We start from the raw sequence: 25,054 nt of genomic DNA, 5'->3' as shown, positions 1-25,054 counted from the left end.
ATCCGTTTCGCCTGTAAAGTGCGGTGGGATCTGTCAATCAGCACGTCTTTATTCTAAAGATTTTTTAACTGAACTTTTGAGAATCAGTATTTTTACTTAAGTACTTGACATTGGCTATGACATGGATTTATTTCATCACTGGAGTAATATGCAGTAAGATAATCGCTGGCAAATGTATTTTTGCATCACTGTGGGGCAAGGAAAATAATTAAAACGCACGCTCCAGCCTACATAAGTGGCCTGAAATTTATACTTGTGCATTGGTGCCGATCTCTGTAAGAGAATAGCAGGGCCGGCGTGTGTGTGTGTGTGTGTTTTGAGTGTTTGGTAGAGCGAGTGAGAGAGAGACGACGATAAGCTTTGGAGCGAGTACCGACTCTAGAGTCCTAGTGAGAGAAACAAAGTGTCTCCCCTGTTCTTTCTGACCATGGTCGGAAAGCTGTAGCAGGAAAAGTTAATCCTCTCCTCGATATCATGTTTCTGGAGAAGGAGAACCGGGAAATGACTAGCTTCCATTCATAGCTCTATGCTGATGCTCTATATTGTGTCACATCCAACATTTCCCATTCTGTTCTCCATTATGTGTCTGTTGCTACATGAGGAAACTGACCATAGAAATGGAATGAGAGTAGAACGGACTGTTTTCCTTGGTCATTTGACTAGTTCAAAAGAAAATGGCGCCAAGGGCCTGTGCATTGACCGTAGAAATAGAATGAGTTATCCCGCTACAATGGTACACATAAAAATGGCCGCCGCTCTGACAGTCCTGCTATGTTGGTTTGAAGGGGAATTTTTATTGTACTCTCATTCTATTTCTGATACTGATACACACAGGGGCCGCTGTCAGCCTGTAACATTAGCCTGACATTACTGTAACATAGCCTGTCAAAGACCATAGTGACATTTATTTCCACCTGCTGTTCCTGGAAAGAACAAGTTAACACACTAACATTTAATGTAGCTTTTAAATTGTAGACTAACAATACAAAAACACTAACAACTTATTTTTTTACTGCCTGTGGGCTTACTGTAGTTTGGTTGCTTTGGTCCAAATCAGATAATGAGTATGTAAACCTGGTTTGGTTTTGTTTCACACCTGGAAAAATCCAAGCGTACAAAAATGCGATAACTTTTGAGGGACGGAGGTATTCCCACTACTTCAAACTCGTTGAAACTAAGGGGAGGAATGTGAGTGTAAGGTGTACACTGTGTCCTGGCAAGAATCTTTTATCCACTGCCGTTAACTCAACTGCCAGCCTCACCAAGCATTTGAAAGCAAAACATGCTAACATGAAGCTTGTAGCTCAAGATCCCCGGGGAAATGATGTTGAGTCCAAGCCCAAATAAGCAGCTAAAACTTAATTTTCACCACCAGCAGGTAACTTGACAAGAGTTGGACAAACTTGTCGCTTCGTTCATCGTCGAAGAAATGTTGCCCATCAATACTGTCGAATCTCCCACTTTCAGAAAGATACTTAGCAAGATACCGATAACAGGAGACAGGCGCCCATGGTCAGATCATAAAACTTTCACGGGCTATCTGGATGAATGTTACCAAAAAATAGAGAGTGAATTAAAGAAAACGTTAGAGTTTGCAGTATGTGTCAACCACTGCAAATATATGGAGTAGCCATAACAGAAGCTTTTTGGGAATCACTGTGCACTGGATCAATCCACGCAACTTTAATCGTGAGAAAGCTGCCATCGCATGCAAAAGAATAAAGGGCAGGCATACATATGATGTTATAGGCTTTGAAATGGGACAGATTCAGATTCAGCGTTTGGCCTTTCACATAGGATCACCACCACCATTACAGACAACGGGTCGAATTTTGTTCAAGTTTTTAAGATGTATGTCGATGTCATCTCCTGCAACGACATCGACAAATGGCTGTCATCCTACAGCGACTCAAAATGTGTGTACAGGAGTACAACGGCGAAGTGCGCTGCTCATTGGACAAAGGCAACCCGTTCTACCGTGGCCTCTGAGATTGTCGATGAAATCTGTGGGGAAAACAAATTATCGTGCCTACATCAACCAAGGTGGAATTCCTACCACAATGCCTTGTCCCATATAAGTGACATCCTGGCCCAAGATAGGAATATGCTTTGTACTAGACTGGACATCAGAGCCCGACAGAGCGCAAAGATCTATTCCTAAAGGAATACTGCAGTGTTTTGAAACAGCTGACAGTAGCACTGGATATCTTGCAAAGTTCAGGTAACTGTTGTCCAGGACGCTGGCCCTCCAAAATGGACTATATGGTAGCAGACCTACCGGGTGTAATTGTACAGGTAAGCCAATTCTTTAGGCCTATCTGAAAGTTAGGCATATGCCTATCCATTAACGGGTATTTCTTCATAAATATTCAAAATTTTGATGAATGCATTATGCCTCCCTTGATAGAGTGAGTTGTGTGTCTGAAAACTAAGCTTATGTCTTATATATAATTTTGTCCTAGGCTATCAAGACGCGATTCGCACCGGTGTTGGAGAGCAGGGAAGCTTTAGTGGCTGCCTTGATATTGCCGAAATTTAAAGTTCGATGGATAGGTGGAGAGGAGCGGAATGAAGCGGCGCGTGCGCTGCTCATCGCGGAGTGTCGCACTCTACCCCATGATGTAGAGCCGGCTGAGAATAAAAAATTAGAAGTTGCCGCACACAGCAGCGCCAATGAGAAGGACTTGTTTCTTTTGATGAGGAGGAGGAAGATGCAATGTCCTTTAGCGCAGACTCAGAGGTACTTGAGTACATGAGATCAGGGTCAGAGTTAGAAGTTCTCAACTGTTTCCCCCGAGTGAAAGCTACGTTCATGAAATACAACACTGCCCCACCATCCAGTGCACCGGTGGAAAAGCTGTTCAGCCTGGGAGGTCTTGTGCTTACCCCCAGAAGAAATAGACTTTCAGATAAACGTTTTGAAAGACTGCTCCTGATGAGGTACAGTACAGGCCAAATGTTTGGACACACCTTCTCATTCAATGCGTTTTCTTTATTTTCATGACTATTTACATTGTAGATTCTCATTGAAGGCATCAAAACTATGAATGAACACATATAGAATTATGTACTTAACAAAAAAGTGTGAAATAACTGAAAACATGTCTTATATTTTAGATTCCTCAAAGTAGCCACCCTTTGCTTTTTTGACAGCGCTGCAAACCCTTGGTGTTCTCTCAATGAGCTTCATGAGGTAGTCACCTGAAATGGTTTTCACTTCACAGGTGTGCCTTGTCAGGGTTAATTAGTGGAATTTCTTCCCTTATTAATGGGGTTGGGACCATCAGTTGTGTTGTGCAGAAGTCAGGTTGATACACAGCCGACAGCCCTATTGGACAACTATTAGAATTCATATTATGGCAAGAACCAATCAGCTAAGTAAAGAGAAACGAGTGGCCATCATTACTTTAACAAATGAAGGTCAGTCAGTCCGGAAAATTGCGAAAACTTTGAATGTGTCCCCAAGTGCAGTTGCAAAAACCATCAAGCGCTACAACCAAACTGGCTCACATGAGGACCGCCCCAGGAAAGGAAGACCAAGAGTCACCTCTGCTGCTGAGGATAAGTTCATCCGAGTCACCAGCCTCAGAAATCGCAAGTTAACAGCAGCTCAGATTAGAGACCAGATGAATGCCACACAGAGTTCTAGCAGCAGACACATCTCTAGAACAACTGTTAAGAGGAGACTGTGCGAATCAGGCCTTCATGGTCAAATAGCTGCTAGGAAACCAATGCTAAGGAGAGGCAACAAGCAGACGAGATTTGTTTGGGCCAAGAAACACAAGGAATGGACATTAGACCAGTGGAAATCTGTGCTTTGGTCTGATGAGTCCAAATTTGAGATCTTTGGTTCCAACCGCCGTGTCTTTGTGCGACGCAGAAAAGGTGAACGGATGGATTCTACATGTCTGGTTCCCACCGTGAAGCATGGAGGAGGAGGTGGTGTGATGGTGTGGGGGTGCTTTGCTGGTGACACTGTTGGGGATTTATTCAAAACTGAAGGCATACTGAACCAGCATGGCTACCACAGCATCCTGCAGCGACATGCCATCCCATCCGGTTTGCGTTTAGTTGGACCACCATTTATTTTTCAACAGGACAATGACCCCAAACACACCTCCAGGCTGCGTAAGGGCTATTTGACCAAGAAGGAGAGTGATGGAGTGCTGCGCCAGATGACCTGGCCTCCACAGTCACCGGACCTGAACCCAATCAAGATGGTTTGGGGTGAGCTGGACCGCAGAGTGAAGGCAAAAGGGCCAACAAGTGCTAAGCATCTCTGGGAACTCCTTCAAGACTGTTGGAAAACCATTTCAGGTGACTACCTCTTGAAGCTCATCAAGAGAATGCCAAGAGTGTGCAAAGCAGTAATCAGAGCAAAGGGTGGCTACTTTGAAGAAACTAGAATATAAGACATGTTTTCAGTTATTTCACACTTTTTTGTTAAGTACATAATTCCACGTGTTCATTCATAGTTTTGATGCCTTCAGTGAGAATCTACAATGTAAATAGTCATGAAAATAAAGGAAACGCATTGAATGAGAAGGTGTGTCCAAACTTTTGGCCTGTACTGTATAATCACCCATTTTGTGTTGATGGGGAATAGGTTGCCTGTCACCATTGCTATAGACATAGCTCAAGCCTATGCCTAATATCCTCTTTTCTATCTGCCATCATACTGTGAAGAATGTCCAGCATATTCACTTAACATAGCCTTTTTAATTCTGAGGCTAGTCATGCTTTAAAATATATTTGCCTCTAAACTGTATTATGCCATTTTATTTAATTTACACAAGCCATCGACATCATGCCATTTTTAAGTTATTCTTTTTTCTGTTGGATTTAGATGAGGCATGTTTTATTTTGAGACATATGACCCATTTTGAGGTTACCATGTTATTCCTAAGGAGCCTATTTATACTATTTTTTTTAATTAAGAGCAAAAAAGAAATACCTGTTATGTCCTCCGTAGTAGAACTTTATGTAGGCCTACACATTTAGGAACAGATATTGGGTCCTGCCCAAAGTCAAGCAACATAAAAGTAACGTAAATGAGGACCAACCGGGATGTGGATGATATCTGGGTTGTTCTGAGGTGGAAAAACCTTCTCTAACCAGTCCCTGCAGTTGAATTACCCAGGGTCATCTCTGCCCTCTACACTGCATTCACTGCCTCACCCAGCGCTGCAGATGGAACAGCTGCTGCCAGTCCAGGAGAGAGACAAGGCCTGCAGGTTTGTGAACACTGTTATGGCTACATGTCTTCATTGTTTAAGTGGCAGCTTTGTACATCACCATCATATAACTTTAAGCACTCCTGAGCCCTTTCCCAATTCCCACTTTGTGCGTCCCCCATTCCTCTGCTCGCATCTTACTCCCGCCCACAGGAGATTTTTAACAAACATGAGACATCTTTTCCTCGGAGCCGTCGTTTAAAAGCAATGTCAATTAAATATGATGTGCGTCACAGCTGCATCAGCTGTTCAATGTTTTGTCATACGCTGTACTTTGTATCTGTCAGATAAGCAGAACAGTGTTCATGACAACTTCTATATTTACTTTGAATTCAATTCACAACGTTGCAAAATGTGATGAGAATCTATGGGGTCGTACACTTTCATTTGTTGTATTTTACACACGCACATATTTTTAGGCCTATATTTATAATATACATACACAGTATGGCTATAGCCTTTATAGGCTATTTTAGTGTAAAACACTACAAATGTCTGTATGAAAAGAACTATACATATATACAGTATATTAGGCTATATACACACAAACACACACAAATCCCGTCTATTATCAATGAGTGGATCGGCTATTAATACTAATCCGTGTGTCAGCTTAAAATCATCCACACTCCACCCCCCCGAATTAATTATTGTTTACCAATTTAGAGACCCACGTGGACACTTCACGGCCCCTCGGCAGTCCCTGTAGGCTGCGTTGCTTTTTAAATTATGTATTGTATTAATGTGTGAGTGTCTCCAATGTAAGCAAATATCTTACTTCTTTTGAATATGTTATCTTCAGCTGAGGTCCTCCCCTCGAGCTATATTTCTTAATAGCTACAGGCCACCTAAATACTGTGCAACCTTCTTTGATGAAATTACTGAACTGCTGTCTATAATCTGTATTAATTTTGACTGTATAGGTATTGCTGGTGATCATTCATGTTGACAACCCCCAGGACAGAGGGACCAAAGAACTGTGTTGTGTTTTTGAGAACTATGGACTGACTCAGCATGTGATGGAGCCCACACACAATAAGGGACACACACTGGACTTGATTATCTCTAAGGGTCTGAACATTTCCAAGGTTATGGTGACTGATGTTGCTCTCTCTGATTTTCTTAAACGGCACTATCTCTGTGCACACAAGTGTTCAAACAGAAGTAATCAGAAAACGGTATATTACTGAGAACACCAGTGAAACATTCATTCAGCTTTACTCCTTCACAACTACCCTCTCTTGGGTCTTAGTCAATGAGCTTGTAGATCATTTAAATTCTAAAATTACAACTGTTATCCCATGCCATTGCATCCCACTAAGGTCAAAGCTGAGAAAGAAGAAAAGAAAAGATCTCCATGGAGAAATGCCACGCTGGTAAGAACAGAAAAAATGAGTGTTGAAAAGCTGAACCCAGGTGGCGAAAAACAAATCTCCAGGTCCATTATGACACCTATAAAGAGAGACTTTGCATTCATAATTTGGAACTGGGAAATGCAAGGCGGTCCTTCTTCTGACATTATCACCAAAAACAATAATAATTTACATGCTTGGTTTGCTACTGTTGATAGGTTAACAAACCGTCAGTACCAGTACAAACCCGAATAGCATCTAAACTTTCATCCACCAAGGCCTGCAATGACTTTGCTGCCTCCTTCACTGAAAAAATTCTGAAAATAAGACAAGCAGTCAGTGCCTGCATATCAAGTTCAGGATATATGTTGTCACAGTGTCCCATGCAAAACCAATACAAATATGATGCAGTTTTATGCAATCAACTATAAAGACCTGGAGGACTGGAGGCCTTTTCAAAAAAATTTCAATTCTTTTTGGCTCTTCTTTCTTTCAGGTATCTTCCCACAGGCCCTGAAAACTGCAGTCATCAAGCCACTCTTAAAAAAGAACATTCCAAACACGTCACTAATGAGCAAATATAGGAAAAAGCTTTTTTTTTTTACAAGTTACCCTTGTCACTAAACAACAGGTTTGATGCCTTCCAGTCAGGTTTTCAACCACACCACAGCACTGAGACGGCTGTTGTTAAACTCTTTAATGACATCCATTTCAGTATTAGTATTACTTCATCTCATTGCAGCATATGACACAGTTGACCATAACATACTGCTAGACAGATTAGAAAATTGGGTGTGACTTTCTGGCAGAGTACTAAACTGGTTTGAATCCTACTTAAAGAATAGGGAGTACTTTGTGTCAATAGATAATTATGCATCTGAGCGGACACATATGACTTGTGGAGTTCCCCAAGGCTCAATTCTGGGGTCTCTTCTGTTTAAAACCTGCATGCTTCCACTGGCTCAGAATATGGAAAACAACAAAATAGGTTACCATAGTTATGCAGACGACAAACACATTTACATAACCTTATTGCCAGGGGACTATAGTCCAATACAAACACTGAGTAAGTGCATTGAACAATTTAACGATTGGATGTGCCAGAACTTTCTTCAATTAAATGAAGAAAAAACAGATGACTGTTTTTGGAGCCAAAAAGGAACGATTGAAAGTCAGCGCTCAGCTTCAATCGACAATGTTAAAAACATTGACCAAAGCCAGAAATCTTGGTGTAGTCATGGACTCAGACCTGAATTTCACCAGCCACATTAAGACAATTACAAAGTCAGAAAATATCTGCATCTTCCCTTCGTGTAAACGGGGCCTAAGTTTACATGCTTTGATGTTCCAAAAAATGTTTTCTGTGTTTACTACACCATTAGCATTAAAGGAATTTTTGAATATGGTAATAGTTACGTGTTTAATTTTTAAATAACATTGATTTCAGTGCAACAGGGACTTATTTAAGCTTCCACCCTGCAAATGGAACATTATTTATTCGTATATTGAGTATTTTTACACTGTGGCTTGCTACTTTTAAAAATCTGAGCACATGTACTACTTGTTAATAGGCTACATGGACTACAGAAGGTTACAGTTTTCAGAAAAAAACCCTCATCTTTATTGCTGTTGTACATATTCATGTAGTTTCGTAATATGGTAGCCTAGTTTTTCTGAATAACAGATTTACGTCCCTCTCACGTGTTAATCTTACATTTCAAGGGATTGTGAGCAGGGACGGACTGGGGCTAAAAAACAGCCCTGGACTTTCTCCCAAATAGGCCCATCATCCAGCCATTCGCCCCTAGCCGTGCGCGACAGACACTAGCCAGGATGTCCTGACTACTATGCCACAATACTGTAACCTATCAGACAAAGTATTCATAGCAAGTAACATCTCAAAACCAATGATGATAATTGGGGTTGTGTTAGGGTTAGGGTTGTTTATTAATGAAGCCTCAGCCTTCAAATAAAAACAAAAAATGTACAATGCCATTACATCTGCATTGAAAATAAAATACAAATAATGAAATGTTACTGGCTACAGAAACCCCAAATTACACAAACTTTCAGAGATAAGGTAGGCTACTTGCTGTACCTGAACAAAATAAAACTGAACTCTGATGGAAGACAGACGGAAAGAGCAAGCTAGGATTTTTTGGTTAAACTTTTGGTTAAATTTGGTAAATTATTTAGCCCCTTCCCTGTTTGTTAGCACGTTTAGAGTGGTACCAATGCATGCCTGATGTTTTCCCGTTTAATTCAATACCATAGTCTTCATCCTAGCAGCAAAAGTAAGCTCACTACAACCTCTCATATACAACCAAGTGAAATCGCAGTCAACCCGCAATTAATTTTTAAACCTAACAGAAATTATTAAACATTTTAAGTTTGGCACGAAAATTTTCATAATCATGATGCACACCCATGTTGATAGCTGACTATGCAATTCAATAAGATAGGGATAAAGGCAGCCTATTATAATGCGTCCTGCTCCTGGCACTTACCAGTACCTCTTGCTGATGTGAAATGAACTCTGCTGTCTGTCCCTCTTCATGATCAAGCTGTGGATGCTCAGGCTCAGATTCCACTTGGTCCTCTATACTCTGGCTAAGTGTTGCAGTGCTGCTTTGGTCGTCAAGGACTACAACATTACTGCTGCTGCTGGCAGTTGCACTGCAACCAAAAAAGCTCTGTGAGCATTTTGCTGCATCAGTCTCGAGAGGCCCTCTTTGAATTTTTCCCATCCATCTTTCTCCTTACGTTTTCTACTAGCCATGGTCTTGTGATAGCCAGACTAGTAGGCCTACTCATCTTCCTCAGTATTTTTTTTTTACACGTAGCATATAAGTGATCGTAATAGCGCCCCCTGCTGTTGGCTGTTAATATTGCTTTATTTGACTTTTTTTGTGCCTACCGTCGTTTGGACAGTTCTGGACTTTTCCCGAACACACAGATTGTCAGTCCGTCCCTGCTTGTGTGGGCTAGCTCTCTGGCCACTCAAGTGTTTTGCATGTAATAAATGAAGCTAGCCGTGAGTTAACATAATGACTGCAGCTTTACTTTAATTTAGCTTTAATGAGTCTCTCTTAGGGTTGGGTATCGTTTGGGTTATTTCCGATACTGGTGCTAAAGCAGTACTTTTAAAACGGTGCCTGAACCAATACTTTAAAAAAAAGTTGTTGGCAACAGTTGAAAAACGGCTTGTTTATTGCTAAGGCCATATGGTCAAAATGAAATGATGTATTAATAATGTAATAACAATAACTTATTTCACCAGTTGATTGCAGTTAAATGACAAAAAATAACCACCAGATGGGAAAAGGATATTTTACAATAACTTTAAATGCACCACGAAGGTTAGGCCACCAGTTTCAGTGAACGTACCGTCTGTGTTGTTTTTCCGACAACGGCAGCTGCAGACTGTTACTTTCCGGTGTTGAAATCCTCTACAGTGAAATACAGTCACACTTTACACCATTTAACGTTAGCTGTCAGCATTGCGTTCAGAACCGTGTTCAATCCAGCTACTAGCTAAAGGTAGGCTAACGTTACCTGCTGTAATGTTCAGTGGGAACAAGGGCTGCTAGGTTGAGGGGAAACTGCTCTTTGGAAGGACTTGAGTGGCCCTTTAAAAGGGCCGTTGTGTTTCCGATTCTCAACCGTGGAGGGACAGACGTTCCCCGCGCCCCGTCATTGCCACCGTCGCCACTGCTTGGTGGGTGGCTCCGGGGGCGGGTTAGACCAGGTGGGAGCCGCCTTCATGATCCTTCGACCCTGTGAAGCCTGCCGGTCGGGGGCCGGCTGTCGCTGCGGTGGGGCAGGCGGAGGGGCGGAGGTCGAAGCCTGGGAGGGCGACAACGCAGAGGCTGTGGGGCGTTTCCTCTTATGGCGGTTGGTGGAGCGGTGGCGCTGTTGTTGAGGCGCCGCCTTCCAGGAGCCAAGCCGCCGTAGCCGCTCCGCTTCTTGGCTGCCTGGTGGAGGTGGGATGTGGCTGTCTGTAGACGAGGTCCAAATAGCCCATCGGGAGCTATGGGACCGTACAGAAGCTCGCGCCTGACCTCCGTGGGTAGCTGTGACATGTGGAGCCAGATATTTCACTGGGCCACAGTCTGCCACGCCTGGATCCTCGACAACGCCACCGTGGTCGCCGTGGTGAGGGTGAGGATGGCGGTCATAGCCTTGCCGATCTCCGTAGCTAGCTCCGGAGGAAGCGCCTCTGGGTTGGTGGCCATGACGGAGACGGTGGAGGCTAGCAAGGTTATGTTGTTTTGCGCCGCTAAGCCCTGGGCCGCACACTGGTGAGACCGGTCAGTGACTTGGGCGCAAACCTGGTCCTGGGGGGACGGGGGGGTCGGCTTCCGGTGGCCGAAGAAGGTAGCCTTCGGAAGCAGGATCGACGCCAGGCTCTGCTCCAGAGGGGGGACCGAAGGAAAGCCTGCCTCTGTGTCGCCATGAACCCGTGTGAACGGGGCATAGCGCGAGACTGGCGCCCTCAGTTTCCCTGGCTGAGAGAGAGCCTCCTCCACGCAACGGCCGAGCTCCGTGAAAGCGCGCCAGAGTGGGGCCCGTTTGGCGGGCGGCTCCTGAGAGTAGATGTCACCGCTCAGGAGGCCGCGCAGAGGGGCTGGAGGCTCCGCTGGACGCGCTCTGCCCCCTCTGGTCCGCCGCCCTTTTATGATCTCCGGCAGGTCCAAAAAGAGCCTTGAGTGGTGGAAGGTGGAGCACCCACCTCCGCCGCCAGAGGGAGAAGCACTGGCTGGGGCGGGGGCCCTGGGCCGTTCTGGAGACTGGGAGAGCCGTAGCGGAAATGCATCGATCCCAGTCTCCAGATCCAGTCCTCACAGTGGGAAGGAAGGAAACCCGGGGAGAGAGTCGTCGTTCGGGGGAGACGAGTCATCGGACTCGTGCCCGTCGAAGACGCCCTCTTCCAGCGGTTCCAGGGCGTCGACGGTGTCGCGTCGGTCCACCCAGCTGCTGTCCCCCTCTCCGTCGACCTCAAAGGCCAGAAAAGCGTCCGCCTGCCGTTGAAGCTCTTTAGAAGGCAGGCGGGCGCAGAACGGGCAGGAGGCGTCGGAGGTGAGAGCCTTGCCGGCGTGAGAGGCGCCGAGGCAGGTCTCGCAGCGTGGGTGGAGGTCCGGCGAGAAGATGTAGCCGGCCTCGCAGGAGGGGCAGAGGCGGACGCCGCTGGAGCTGGTAGTCTTGAGTACCTTCTTCATAACTGCTCTTGCTTGAAGAAAAAGTGGGAGCAGAGCAACGGGTCCGCCCTGTTTTTATACAGTAATTGCGGACATAGTTGAAGCCCGTGCGGCACGCAAGGGCGGGAAAGAAAATCTTCACGACTGCGCATGCGCGAAGGGATAAACCCATAGCGTGGCTTAGAGGGTGAAGCCTATACGAAATAGAACTTTCTTAAACTTTCTTAGACTAAGACCTGAATTTCAACAGCCACATTAAGACAATTACAAAGTCAGCCTACTATCACCTTACTTTTATTTTCAGAAGACTTGACTACTGTTATGCCTTTACAGGTCCCTACCTGCCTGCTCGCTTCTCATTAAAAATTAATTACTAGCTCCCCGTGTGAAATCGCTCCCTGTGTGAAAAGACCTTAATACAGCAGACTTTCCTGGTGTTGTCAGGCTGCTCTATGGTGGAGATGTTCAACATATCAACCCATTAATCTTTAACACTAAATACTCAAGCTGAATTAAGAATACTGAACTAACTGTCACTGACCAAATCAATCCTCACAGGTGACATTGTCAGTATGTTTAAAATAAGAGGCCAATACAGTTGCCAATTATTACTGATACATACTTACGGTGTACGTGTCCCCTAATACAAGGAATATCAGATCAAAAATATCAAAGATATGTTTAAGGACATTTAGAAACACTGTGTTTATTAGATAGTGTGTCATGAGGGAGCACTGACAAGTTTCACACTGTAAAATGTTTTGTGTTCATGTAAAAAACTCAAAGAATGTCGATATAATGGAAAAAATAATATAGGGGCTTTTCCTGGGTTTAAGAGCGCTAAGATGGAAATACGCTCATTTGCAAATGGGTGACGTCATCATACTATTATTTGCATAAATCTTAGTGATTGTCGATTGCAGTGAGGGAGATACCGCTAAAGCAAAACTTGGAGCAGCAGCTTGTCACTAAAATGAGAATAGCTGGTCCAAATTAAAGCCAGCCAACCTTAAGTTAGTGAACCTGTGACCTGTGTCTGTCTGTGTTAGGGCTGTCACGATTCTCCAAATCCTCGATTCGATTACATTTTTGATTCTAAGGTCGCGGTTCGATTCGATTCTCGATTTTTACTTCTATTTTTAAAAGCACAGGTTGCCATGTCATTTTTAGACTAGACTTGTATGTAATATAATATCTGACCTTTGTTCGCAATGTACCACATTAGATTGTCAAATTTAAAACATTTATTAACAACATAATGTAACAATAACATCTTCAGTCAATTGGAAACTTGACAATTTGTCAATAAAGTAAAAAGAAAAAGTTTACTGACAATCCTGAGGGCAGACTCTTCGCAGCACAGGGAGTTTGGTGTTAAAGCCCCCAACGTCGTCTTCCAGGCAGCGCTGCCTGGAAGGCACTAGGATTAGGCAATGGTTATGGTTGAAGACGACGGTCGCAGCGCTGCCTTGAAGGCTTAGTTGGGGGCTTAAAACACCATTGAACCAGCACAGCAGCTGAGTAGACTGATAGCAAAGAGGGCGACTTGGGCAGTCTGCTAACTTGTTGCTCTCTAATATAACCAATATAAGCTGCTCTGTTTAGGATACAAAAGCAATTAGCATTGCTGAACAACTAAATGAAGGTTACAGGATTGGCATTAGAAGGCACAACAAAGAGGTGACAAAAAATTGACACATACTGTCCAGGATAATAGACTTTGTGACATTTTGTGGAGCCGACAAAAACAATGTGCAGGAAAGATTTTTTTACTTCATCCCTCTGCAGTCTGCTATAGCTGAGTCCATTGCTACTGCACTAAAAGAGCGTCTTGCTACTATCCTTCCTGAGGATCAGAAAAGTAAGCTCATCTGCCAGGCATATGATGGGGCCAGTGTGATGAGGCATGCCACTTCAGGTTTTCAAAGGAAAATACAAAGATGTGTACCCAAATGCCCATCCACTGCTACGCACATCAGCTCAAACTGATAATGCAACAGGCTACCTCTCACATATCCAAGGTGAGAATTTTTTTTCTTCTAACATTGGTGGATTTGCCAGCTTTTTTTCCAAGTCACCCAAGCGGACATGTTTTCTGGATAAAGTGGTTGCCCATAGACTGCCAAGATTTTTGCCAGTTTTTGAGCACAGAGAGGATCTCATTCGCTGTTTTGAGAGCATACAAGACTCAGGTGACTTTGACCCCAATACTGTCAGAGAAGCCGGAGCCCCAGCCATGCTAGTGGAGGATCAGGATTTAAAGTTCTTTCTGGAACTTTATCACCACATCATGCCACATGTATGTAGACTGCCAAGCTCCAGAAGAAGAACATTGATTCGGTCCATATCAAAGGGAGCATCCAACAGTTCCAACAGGAAATACAAAAGATCAGGTAACTGTATTCCTGTAATATGATCATAATTTCTTTTCTCTTTCATTATTAACTCTCTTTCTCTTTTACCAATATTATAATGAATTATCTTTGTCCATTGCGGAAACTCTCTCCATTCCATTGGTGAGCAAAGCAGTGGTTCTCGGCCAACAAAGAGGCGCCGGGCGCTCAGTCCAGAAGACCGTGAAAGGATTGCAGCAGAGGTGAGTTTGTTATAGAAATCAGTCAAACTACCATTTAATATTATTTTTGTGCTTGCAGAGATGTCCTGCCCACATATCATATTCTACAGACATTTTTTGTTTGGTATAAATTCTTACAAAAATCATCATTTTAATATTATACAACAACATCCTGAAAAGAATAAATTGGCAACATAATAAAAAATAAATCAATTGATTGAGTGTTTAGCACTTACTTCACATTCTCTGTAAATGTCATAATTAAGACTTGTTAGAATTTAGTTGTAAGTGAAGATGGTGCGTCAGACTTGGGAAAAAGAGGAATGAGTATCAGTCCTTTTCCAGAAAAACGCGGAGTTTTTTTGTGATTGTTGCGGGCAAAAATCCTTGATTATGCGGCACGTTTTCTTAAAAAATGCGATGGAATATGCGGGATATTTATGCAATTTTATGCGATGAAATTGCGGGAACTTGCAAAAATTGCGGGAACTTGCAAAAACTGCAGTTTGATGAAAAAGAGAAGAAAAAGTGATTCCCCCAACACCCTGCTTTTTTGTAAACTTAATTTCCAAAAATAGTTTACATATATTCAGTCATTGCAATGAGTAAACAAATAAGATACAAAAATATATACAAATAATATAATATTAAAGTAAAAATAAAAGTAATAGTCTAAACAGAGGGAAATAAAAGATACAAAAGAGACAGACTTTCAAAAATCGTTAATAATATAGACAGCAGGAGCACTTGAACAAAGAAATTTGAGTAGACATCAGATATTAAGATAGGTTTCTTATTGGATACCAACTTAAGAGACATGTCAACATGTCAAATTCAACCTCCAACACCCTGCTTTTCGATGATGTTCATGTCACTTCATAACGTCACTTCATAACGTCACTTCATAACGTCACTTCATAACGTTCCCATGGCAACAGGGGAAAATGGCTGCTCTTGTGTGAAAACGCAACATTTTTTCAACTTTCTGCTAAGATATATGTGACTTTTTTGCAACGAAAATGCGGGGATTATGAAATCATGCAACCACCGCATATTTTGCGCGGAAATCGGCAATTTATGCGGCGAAAGTGCGTCCCCCGCATGAATATGCGGACTTTGGCTGATTATGCATTGAATTATGCGATCACATAATCGCGTTTTTCTGGAGGGACTGGAGTATACAGGGGTTTCCACAAAGATACTAGAAGGAGGGGGGGGGGGGCATAGAGAATGCCTGTGTGCTGTGTTATTAAGAAAATAAATAAAAAACAACTATAAACTTCTGGTAGGGCTGGACAATATATCCCTATTATCGATATCGTAATATGTGTTGTGTTGTTTTTCCTGGTTTTTACAGGCTGCATTACAGTAAAGTGATGTCATTTTCTGAACTTTCAGACTGTTCTAGCCATTTATTTGCCTCACTTAGTCATTATATCCACATTACTGATGATTTTGTCAAAATCTCATTGTGTAACTTTTTTGTGAAAGCAACAATATCGCAATATCGATATTGATGTATTTGGTCAAAAATAACGTGATATTAGATTTTTTTCTCCATATTGCCCATGCTCTAACTTCCGGGATGTATATCCTGCATATCTGAGTAAGTGAACACATCGTTCTGATCATGACATATCAAGCAAAGCCTTAGTGGCCACTGTGCACACTGAGGAAACCAGGCTACAGCAGGGATGTTTTTCTCCTCTTAAAGTCTCTAGCCCTCAACACACAGATGTAAAAATACACCCCATTCAAAGGGCCATGTTGCCTAGCAGCCAGTTGGTGGGAGGATGGTGTGACAGCATGTGAGATAGAAAATGTAGGAGACAGAACAGCTCTGTCAGGGAAAGAAAGGAAAAACACAATAATTATGATAGATTCAGAATGTTTAATGCCAAAGCCAAGAAAATTCAGCCCTATCACCCAACAATAACCAATACTGGTACAGACTTATATATATATAATATCGTTGCTTCTGGGAAAAAAGGCCAAGCTGAAACTATATTTAATCAAGCACTCTGTTTTTAGTTAACACGGCAACATTTCAAGAAAAGCATCAAATCAGTAAAAACTATGTGCCAACAGGTTTTTTCCTTATCTGTCATTCATCCATGAATTAGTGTATCCAATGGGCAGAAGGCAGGGAAACACTCCATCACCACCCAACACATCAGACTCTGTGAACATGTATTGTGGCACAATATTTTCACATACAAAAGCATGAAGATATCAATCAGGCACCTGAGAAATATCAACTTAATATCAACTGGTTTGCACACTGTGGTGTGGAGAGGGAGTTGGACTGTCAGTGTTCTCTCTACCTTCCATCCCACTGCACAAGCTGCGTCCACATTAAGCTTCCTTTGAACATTGGTTTTGGTTTTGCAGTCTGTTTCCTGGCCACAAACAGCCAATGGACGGAGTTCTGGACTTATAGTGCAGACATTGGCTTCTATAATAACGACTCTGAATGTAGCCGATCCAAACGTACCAGAAACTGCAATTTCCACTTCTCTTCCCCAAGCCTCCTTGCTACTGCCGTTTCTGTACATTGGTGAATACAAGTCAGGATAGCCAGACAATTAAAACATTTCAACATCATTTAAATGATGTTATTTAAATACCGAAAGTAACAGCAAAGGTGCTTTCAAACAGTTACGGCTGCACCATAGGATTTCTGTATTTTTGAAGGGGTGGCAGTAGTGCTGACACTACATCATCTCATCCAATAACCACACATGGGAGGGTTATTCTGCCACCAGCAGTTGACTTTAGTTGGGTGTTTCGTTACAGCGTACATCAAGCCTTTTGCCAGATGTGCCCTTGTTGGAGCCTTACGTGTAGGAACCGCTGTTCTGTGAATGTTCCTTTGTTGAGTTTTTCTATGATCGGTAACTGCTCAGTCACTGTTGGGATACTTGATATGTATTTTACTCATGGCGACTTTATGAATATTAGAATATATACTAGATGAATTACTGTACTGTACTTCCTATGGGGACTTCACGTTCGCTGGTGATACTAAGTATCTTCCTGGCATGAAGCATAATTCAACTAATTAGACAGCTTGTCTACACCTTAGTGACCCAGTTTCCTTTTTACTGTAGTAACTCATAGCAACCAATTTTTTTGGTTTCACCGGTCCGGTTTACGAGGCTAAACCGGTTTGATTTTATGCAAACGAGTTAAACTGGCATTTGTCACTATGACGCCTTCTGGCAAATTAAAAAGTAGGTGACATCAGCAACTTGTGCTGACGCCGTCACCGCGCTAAATCCATCTTGTATTGCAAGCAGTGATGGGCAGTAGTGTTACTAGTTTAACTACTTTTTCAATAGCATTACTGTTTTCTGAATCACATAGCTTTTCAGTAGCTTAGTTTGTTTCTTGATCCAGTAGACACAAGATACGTTTATCCCAGCGGAGCTTTCTGGGTTTGAAGGTTAAAGGTTATTTATCGGCCATGTGTACAACAATAACAGAAGTAGTCATTGGCATCGGCATTGCCTCAGGCACCACCACACTCATTAAATAACTAAAAGAAACACAAAACGCACAAGTAAAGCAAAATCTGAATCTAAGACAAAAGAAAGAAATAGTGTAAGTTAAGATTTACAGTAGGTCTAATATATAGCAAAAAGTCTGAAATAAAACTGCTGAGGATCTACTACCGATGCCTTAACTAAACACGTACGTGTATGTCGTGTAGGGCTGGGCAATATATCGATATTATATCAATATCGTGATATGAGACTGGATATCGTCTTATCGTGTTATCTGTCCCTGGTTTGAATGGATGGATTACAGTAAAGTGATGTAACTTGTTGAACCTAACAGACTGTTCTAGCTTTTCTATTATTTTATCAAAAATATTTTTTTGTAAGCACCAATTCTCAACCCTACAATATCGCCACAATATCGATATTGAGGTATTTGGTCAACAATATCGTGATATTAGATTTTTGTTGTGTACATGCATGTTTAAAAAAATTGCTCCGATGTAGTAGCCTATTTTTGCCATTGTCACGTCATAATTCAGCAGTGGGTTTTCATTGGCCGCCCAGCTGCGGTGGGTGCTGACTTATCTGCGTCAAGGACCTCACAAAGCAGAAGTGAAGCAGAGGGAGGGAGCTCGGACTGGAACATGTGGCGGTGAACAGCCGGATTGAGAGTCTGACAGAGAGTCAGCGTTTTCCCTTTACCAAGTTTACGTTATGTCCCTGTCTCTAACTGTTTACAAATGAACGGTCATTCGAGTGGCAATTGGATGCTACGCTGTTCACGAGTGGAAAAAACCTGCTGGCCAAGGACGAAGCTGAGGACACGCTGAAGCTGAGGACGTGCCCAGCCAAGGAACAAGGTATGCCTCTCAACTTTTCAGTCAGGCGGCCAAACATTCAGTTACTAGTATCACATGTGCGAGCACAACCAAGCCCTGTTGTGAAACCTAGACAGAACGAGAGTGAGCAAGTCCCAGGGTTGGTTGTGCTGTGACACCATGTTGCTGTAGCTTAGCTTGCTACATTTATTTGGGAGCTAACGTTAACCTCAGTATAGTGAAGCTTTATTTAATGTGGAGTAACTGTTACCTTAGATCACTAAACTTTCCAATAGCGTGCCTAAAACTGTTAATAAGCAGTATGACATTGAAATTAACATAATGTTATGTTTGTTTATAAACCAACAAACTACTAAAGTGCGGTACCTAGTGGTAAACCGGTCTGGTTTTTGGCTTGAAGACATTTACACCTTCTCAAGCCTACTAACTAATTTGAACATATACCTTTGGTCTAACTCTTGTTTATGGAATATTTTGTGATTCATAATCATTATCATTATATTGTTTGGCCAATATTTTTTTCACACTTTCACAATAACTTCTAGTAAAAACCTTAAAGGCAATCTGCTGTCTTCAACCATTATTGCAAGTGTGTTTGGCTCAATGCACAGCTGTACACGTACACCAATAAACCTTACTCTACAAGTTGCTGTTATATCTACCTACTGTAATCTCATCACGTAGCTACAGAGAGACAGTTGTAGATAATGTAGTTATAATGTAACCAAGGTCCGCTTAAAACTGACAGCGAGACCGGACGACACCGCCTCCTCAGCAGAATGTGTGCGTATGCCTGTGATATTATGATATTATTGTCTCATTGTCTTTTTTTTTTATAATCGCAGTTTCTTTGTTTAACTGCAATTAACTGCTAACATTTAGCTTAGGTCTTAAAGCGTGTGACTGGTAATTCTTGATTTTTTTTATATATTCCAAATTGTAATTATTTAAGTGATTATTGGTCAGACTATATATTTTTACTATTATTTCAAATGTTAGTTGTTGGCACTTGACCCTTTTACTTGTTCATGGCAACAAAAATAAAATTTTTACAGTTAGAAAAAATGTTTTATGATCATAAACAGGCGTTGTTTACTTCATGTTATTACATTATCTGGGTCACATAACTGTGATATAACCAAAAGATCTATCCTGGAATTCATTCAAAACTTTAATTTGTTTTAAAAAGTAACACATTAATACATCTTTTTAAATTTGGTTGAAACGTCAGGATATCTCAGCTTTTTCCCAACCTTTTTACACTGAACTTTATGGACTGGAGAATATGATCACTGTGAACCATATCAATGCACTCTTTTCTGAATATTACATCAATCTAGGTTGCCTGGGAATTCACTTACTTGCAAGTATGTAAAGCAACTGTCTGTTGCAGAATGAGCTGCCAGTACATTTTTTACTTTGACTCCAGTACACTTTTTCCTGCTTCCAAAGTTACATCCAACGTTACATGATTGCTGGATATACCAAACTAACTTTTCTTCACTGGAGCACGAGCAGATAAGATACAGGAACATCGCAACTGTTGTGTAAATTTGCCTCTAACTGTTACCACTTATAACTTATTACATTGATACCGCCGTTAGGGCTGGGCGATATGGAGAAAATCAGATATCACGATATTCTTGACCAAATACCTCAATATCGATATTGCGGCGATATTCTAGGTGCTTTAACAAAATATCTTTACACTTAGATTTTAGATAAATAATCATCAGTAATGTGGACATAATATCAATGTGGGGAAAAGGCAAATAATAGAACAGCTAGAACAGTCTGGTAGGTTCAGAAAAGTACATCACTTTACTGTAATGCAGCCTTTAAAGCCAATAAAAGACAACACTCATGTCATATCACGATATTACAATATCCAAAATCTAAGACGATATCTAGTCTCATATCACAATATCGATATAATATCGATATATTGCCCAGCCCTAACCGCCATTTACCAGGGTACCTAAAATGTTACGCGCCTATAACATATCTCCCTCACAAAAACCGAAAACCTGGCCAATATATTTATTACAGCGGGACACAACACTGAATATTTTAATGTATTTAACAGTCTTTCCCCTAGGTTGACTGCAGCAATTTAAAAAAAAATTTCGGGGGGAGGTTTAACTGCTTTGACTTTGACTGTATTGCGTTACATGATTACTGGATATAACGGTAACAACCAAACTTGTTTTGGCTTTCCTGGAGCAACAGCGGATTGCTTGCATGGACATCACACGAGAGACGAGACGAGACAACGCCGCCGTCATTAAACTGTGGTGATATCATGCAATATCGTTGACGAAAAAGACAACACTACAATGTTTTCTCTCTCTCGCTCTCTCTCTCTGCACACACACACACATACACACACACACACACACACACACACACAACACAGTCCGGAGCTAAATGTGAGATTGTCTCTGTAGGCTACTCACTCCGGTTCTGCTTAACGCAGATATGTGCTGATTGGCTCTCATAACAGGCCGGATGGGTAGCACACCGCCATGAGTCCATGAGGCAACTGTCTGATTACTCCACATATTTAATGTGAAAATTTGTGATTAAATTCTGAATCTGCCACATTCTCTGTCAGGTAAATAAAGTAGCACAATGTCTTCCTCTGATGTAGACGTAGCCTACACTGTAAGTCAGTAGTAGCCTAGGCTATACAGGGGAGTTGCATATTAAGTGGTTTGGGGTCCTTCTGTAAGTAATTTTGGGGTACAATTTGGTTTTGAAGAATTCTACAAGCAGCAATACCACAGGCCAAGCAATCGGCCCGCTCCAAACAGGCACAATTTCAACGGACACTGTACTAGTTTAACAAATTGAAACCTTGAATTGAATATAAAAGGCACCACTAAAAATATTCTGATTTTTAAAGTGCAGTTTTCTACTGATATTTTCTTTTAACTAACACAAAAAATGTCTGAGTGTCTTTCACAATATGTTTATTGCACCAGTTGATATCGTGATGATGATAAAAAAAAAACGGTATATTGGGCAAGCCTAGATGATGATAAATTGTTTTTCATGTTCATTTAAGCAAAAAATACAATGGTTCATGATAATAAAGAGGCGTGATTTACTTCATATGCTGTGTACTTGTGTTACATTGTTTGGGTTACATAACAGTGTTATAACCAAAAGATATAGCCTATCCTGGGATTCATTCAGAACTTTAATTTGTTTACAAAAGTAACAAATAAATATTTTTATATTTGACTGAAAAAGAAGATCAATTTTATTTGGATAATCGATTAGTTTAACCCAGCCCTAGTTGAAATTGAATAGTGTGGCAAGCTGTTTTGACTGATTATTTCAAAGATGAGGCACTTGCATTTCATGGACAAGCTGTATAAAACATTGCATCTTGCCACACAAAATAGTTGTATAGGCCTACACAAGGAATCCTAATATCATGTGGAGACTGCAGTGTCAGTGGCTGCAGAAGGAAAAGAACAGGGTAAACAGGGACTACAGGAGGGGAATACAGATGCTCAGTATCACTGCTATCAAACTGCACCATTACAGCCGGGCTGGCTCTTTGGCAGAGGATAGCCTACAGTATCTAGATTGATAACTTCATATTTATCAGCATCATTAAACCTGATAGTGGTATAAGTGTGATTGCTTGCATCCTTAAACCAGGTGACCAGTCAGCCAACCAAATCAAACAGACAGCAGCCTGCCAACCAGTCACTTCCATGTGCACCTCTATAGATAGATAGATAGATAGATAGATAGATAGATAGATAAGATAGATAGATAGATAGATAGATAGATAGATAGATAGATTTCACCTCTACAAAGTAAAAGCACGGCAGCAGAGTGACGCTGTCCTTGGTCTCATTCCCGCCTTTCAGCCGCTCCTTCGCACGAGACATCACGACCGGCAGGTGGTCTCTCCCGTTGCCGGGAGACAGGGAGCTGTACTTAATTCCCGTCGTAATTTTGGCGAAATTCCGACAGAGTTTGGTTCCCCCACCAAGCCCTTAACGGAGGACCTCCATCGCCTGGCGAGGTGATGCCTGTAAATGGGATTTGTCCGTGGTCGCCCCTAAAATGCGGTGTTTGGGGGTTCAAAAAATGGTGCCAGCGCATGACTGGCACTGTCTTCCCCAAAGCTGTTCGCCCTGTGTGCTGACATTAAAACTCATCGTGAAAATGAGACCGACGTTCAGAGGAGAGCACCTCCGGTCAGTAACGTTTCAGCACTCACTCTGCTCTGCCTCTGCTGATGCTGCAGATGGTCAAGTTAGCTACAACAAGCGGTTACATTTCCTGTCATGACTTTCAAAATAAACCCATTTGTCTATTTATCTGCACTGTTTCCTATGCAAATAATAATTCCACTGGGCATTTTAAACGTGTGAAAACCTTAGTGATATAGTAACTACATTTCCAAAGGGGGTTTGCTTTCTTTTTATGTAAAATTTATACTACAAAGATTATAACCACATCTGGTCTATTAGTGCTAATTTTGTCCAACTTGACGCTGACAGCAGGTGCCAGGCAGTGGAGGAGATAGCCTAAATGAGAAAATGTTAACGACGTCTCACTCTGCACCAAATTCGGGCAAAATTCCTTTTGTATTTTCAGTTTTAAGATACTTTTTATGATCCACAGACCTCGCTGTGTCACTGTGAACCATTTTTGCTAAAGTAAATACTTCTCCTTGTGAATTTTGTGTGGTCTAGCTTATGCACAGGCATGCCTACTGACATTTGGAAAGAAGAAAAGAAAAGAAAAGATAAGATATAGATATATTATTATTTTATTGTACTTATCTGTTGGGGTGTGTGTGTGTGTGTGTGTGTGTGTGTGTGTGTGTGTGTGTGTGTGTGTGTGTGTGTGTGTGTGTGTGAGATCTGTATTGAATGAGGACCAGCGATGTGCGGGTAAATGGGGACGGGGTTGGGAGAGGTGGACGGATGGGTGGGTTGGTACGGGTGGGTCGATATAATCAATAATAAGTACTGAGGGAAGCATAGTATATAAAAAAATAGAGATGAAATTCTGATTTTGATGAAATTTTGAAATCTGTCTTTACTGATTTCTTTTTATTTATTTTTTTATCTGTTGTTTCGCCTTTATTTAATGTATTTCCTGGAACCAAATTATGATGACCCACAGAAATTAATAAAAATAAATTTAAAAAAAAGAAAAGTAGACCAATTCTATTCACCTCTGGGTAACAAACCTCAGTCGCCTACATTTGAAAAGACTGAAATGTGTCTGTAGCACACTAGGTCAGAATGTTAGCTATCTTGCAGGCATGGCGTTATGGGTGGGCCTGACGGGCCTAGGCCCACCCACTTTTCAACAGGCCCACCCAAAACATTTCCTCAAAAAACATTAATTAATTAATATATTATAATTTGGTGAAGAATTATTAAAAATCGGCAAATAATCTCATAATTTGTGCTAAAATTGTCTAAATGTTTAGTTTTCAAAAACAATTAAAAAAAACTGGTCATGTCTATTTTTATGTTTCTGCGCAAGTTCAGCAGACAGTGAGGTTCGGATCGGATGTAGCTTGTCGGTATGCTAGGCTAGCTCCCAGTGATCTGAGAGTGTGAAAATCATTTCCAGTAAAGGACAAGGTTGCAAAAGTCGTTGTTTAGGTACCTTAAACGTGCACGAACGGTCTCAGAGTCATCGCTGCAACCAGGAGATGAAGGAGAGCTGAGATCCACAACACCTAGCACATCTTTGTCTCGGCCACCGCAGGATGCTAGCGCGGCCAGCGCCGGTGCTAGTGCCTTTGCCTCTGCCTCGCAAGTGGATGATATAGCCCCTATGGATATAGCCCTGTGGATCGGTCTTCCGTGGATGAGCCCGCAACTCAACCAGTGCTAAAGTATCCGGTCACTTCTTTTGCTTTAGGGAGTTTAATTGTGTAGGACCTCCAGAGGATAACAGTAAGGTATGTGGCTACTCTGCCTGTATTGTATTATGTCGTTATATGAGATATATGGATTAAAATAATCAATTCATAACTCACTACAGAGCTGCAGGCGCAGTTCTATTTCTATAACAGCTTGTTACGGTTGTCAAGTTGTTGTTCCCTCATGGCTTTCTCTTGTTATGGCCAATAATGCTTTAGGGCTTGTTAATGCGATTTATTTATTTTTGTTAAACATGTTTATAACATGAATCATCACACTAAAGTAAGGAGATAACTTGAGTCTTGTTTTACATGACAGATGACGTTGTCAATGAACACGTTCTGTGGCCGAGTATTGATTGAAACTGTCGGGCAGTGTTGATTTGTATATTGTTGAAAACTTAAAACAATTGAAAAGAATTGTGAAATATTCGGCCTCATG

The 25,054-nt window shown here is 41.7% G+C and overlaps 1 protein-coding gene across 1 annotated transcript in view; it reads right to left on the bottom strand.

Annotated features, from left to right (window-relative positions):
* The window catches only part of LOC120568730 (2-lysophosphatidate phosphatase PLPPR4-like), a 117,089-nt gene extending 94,126 nt beyond the window's left edge, over nucleotides 1-22,963 (bottom strand). Inside the window, exon 1 of the mRNA XM_039816413.1 lies at nucleotides 22,526-22,963. Within this exon, the coding sequence (XP_039672347.1) occupies nucleotides 22,526-22,609 (84 nt within the window). The 5' untranslated portion in view covers nucleotides 22,610-22,963. The remainder of the gene's footprint in view (nucleotides 1-22,525) is intronic.
* Nucleotides 22,964-25,054: the final 2,091 nt, after the last annotated feature.

The sequence above is a fragment of the Perca fluviatilis genome, chromosome 11, assembly GCF_010015445.1.
Source record: "Perca fluviatilis chromosome 11, GENO_Pfluv_1.0, whole genome shotgun sequence".
NCBI lineage: Eukaryota > Metazoa > Chordata > Actinopteri > Perciformes > Percidae > Perca > Perca fluviatilis.
Note: the sequence above shows the minus strand (reverse complement) of the source record. Positions and strands in the feature narration are given on the sequence as shown.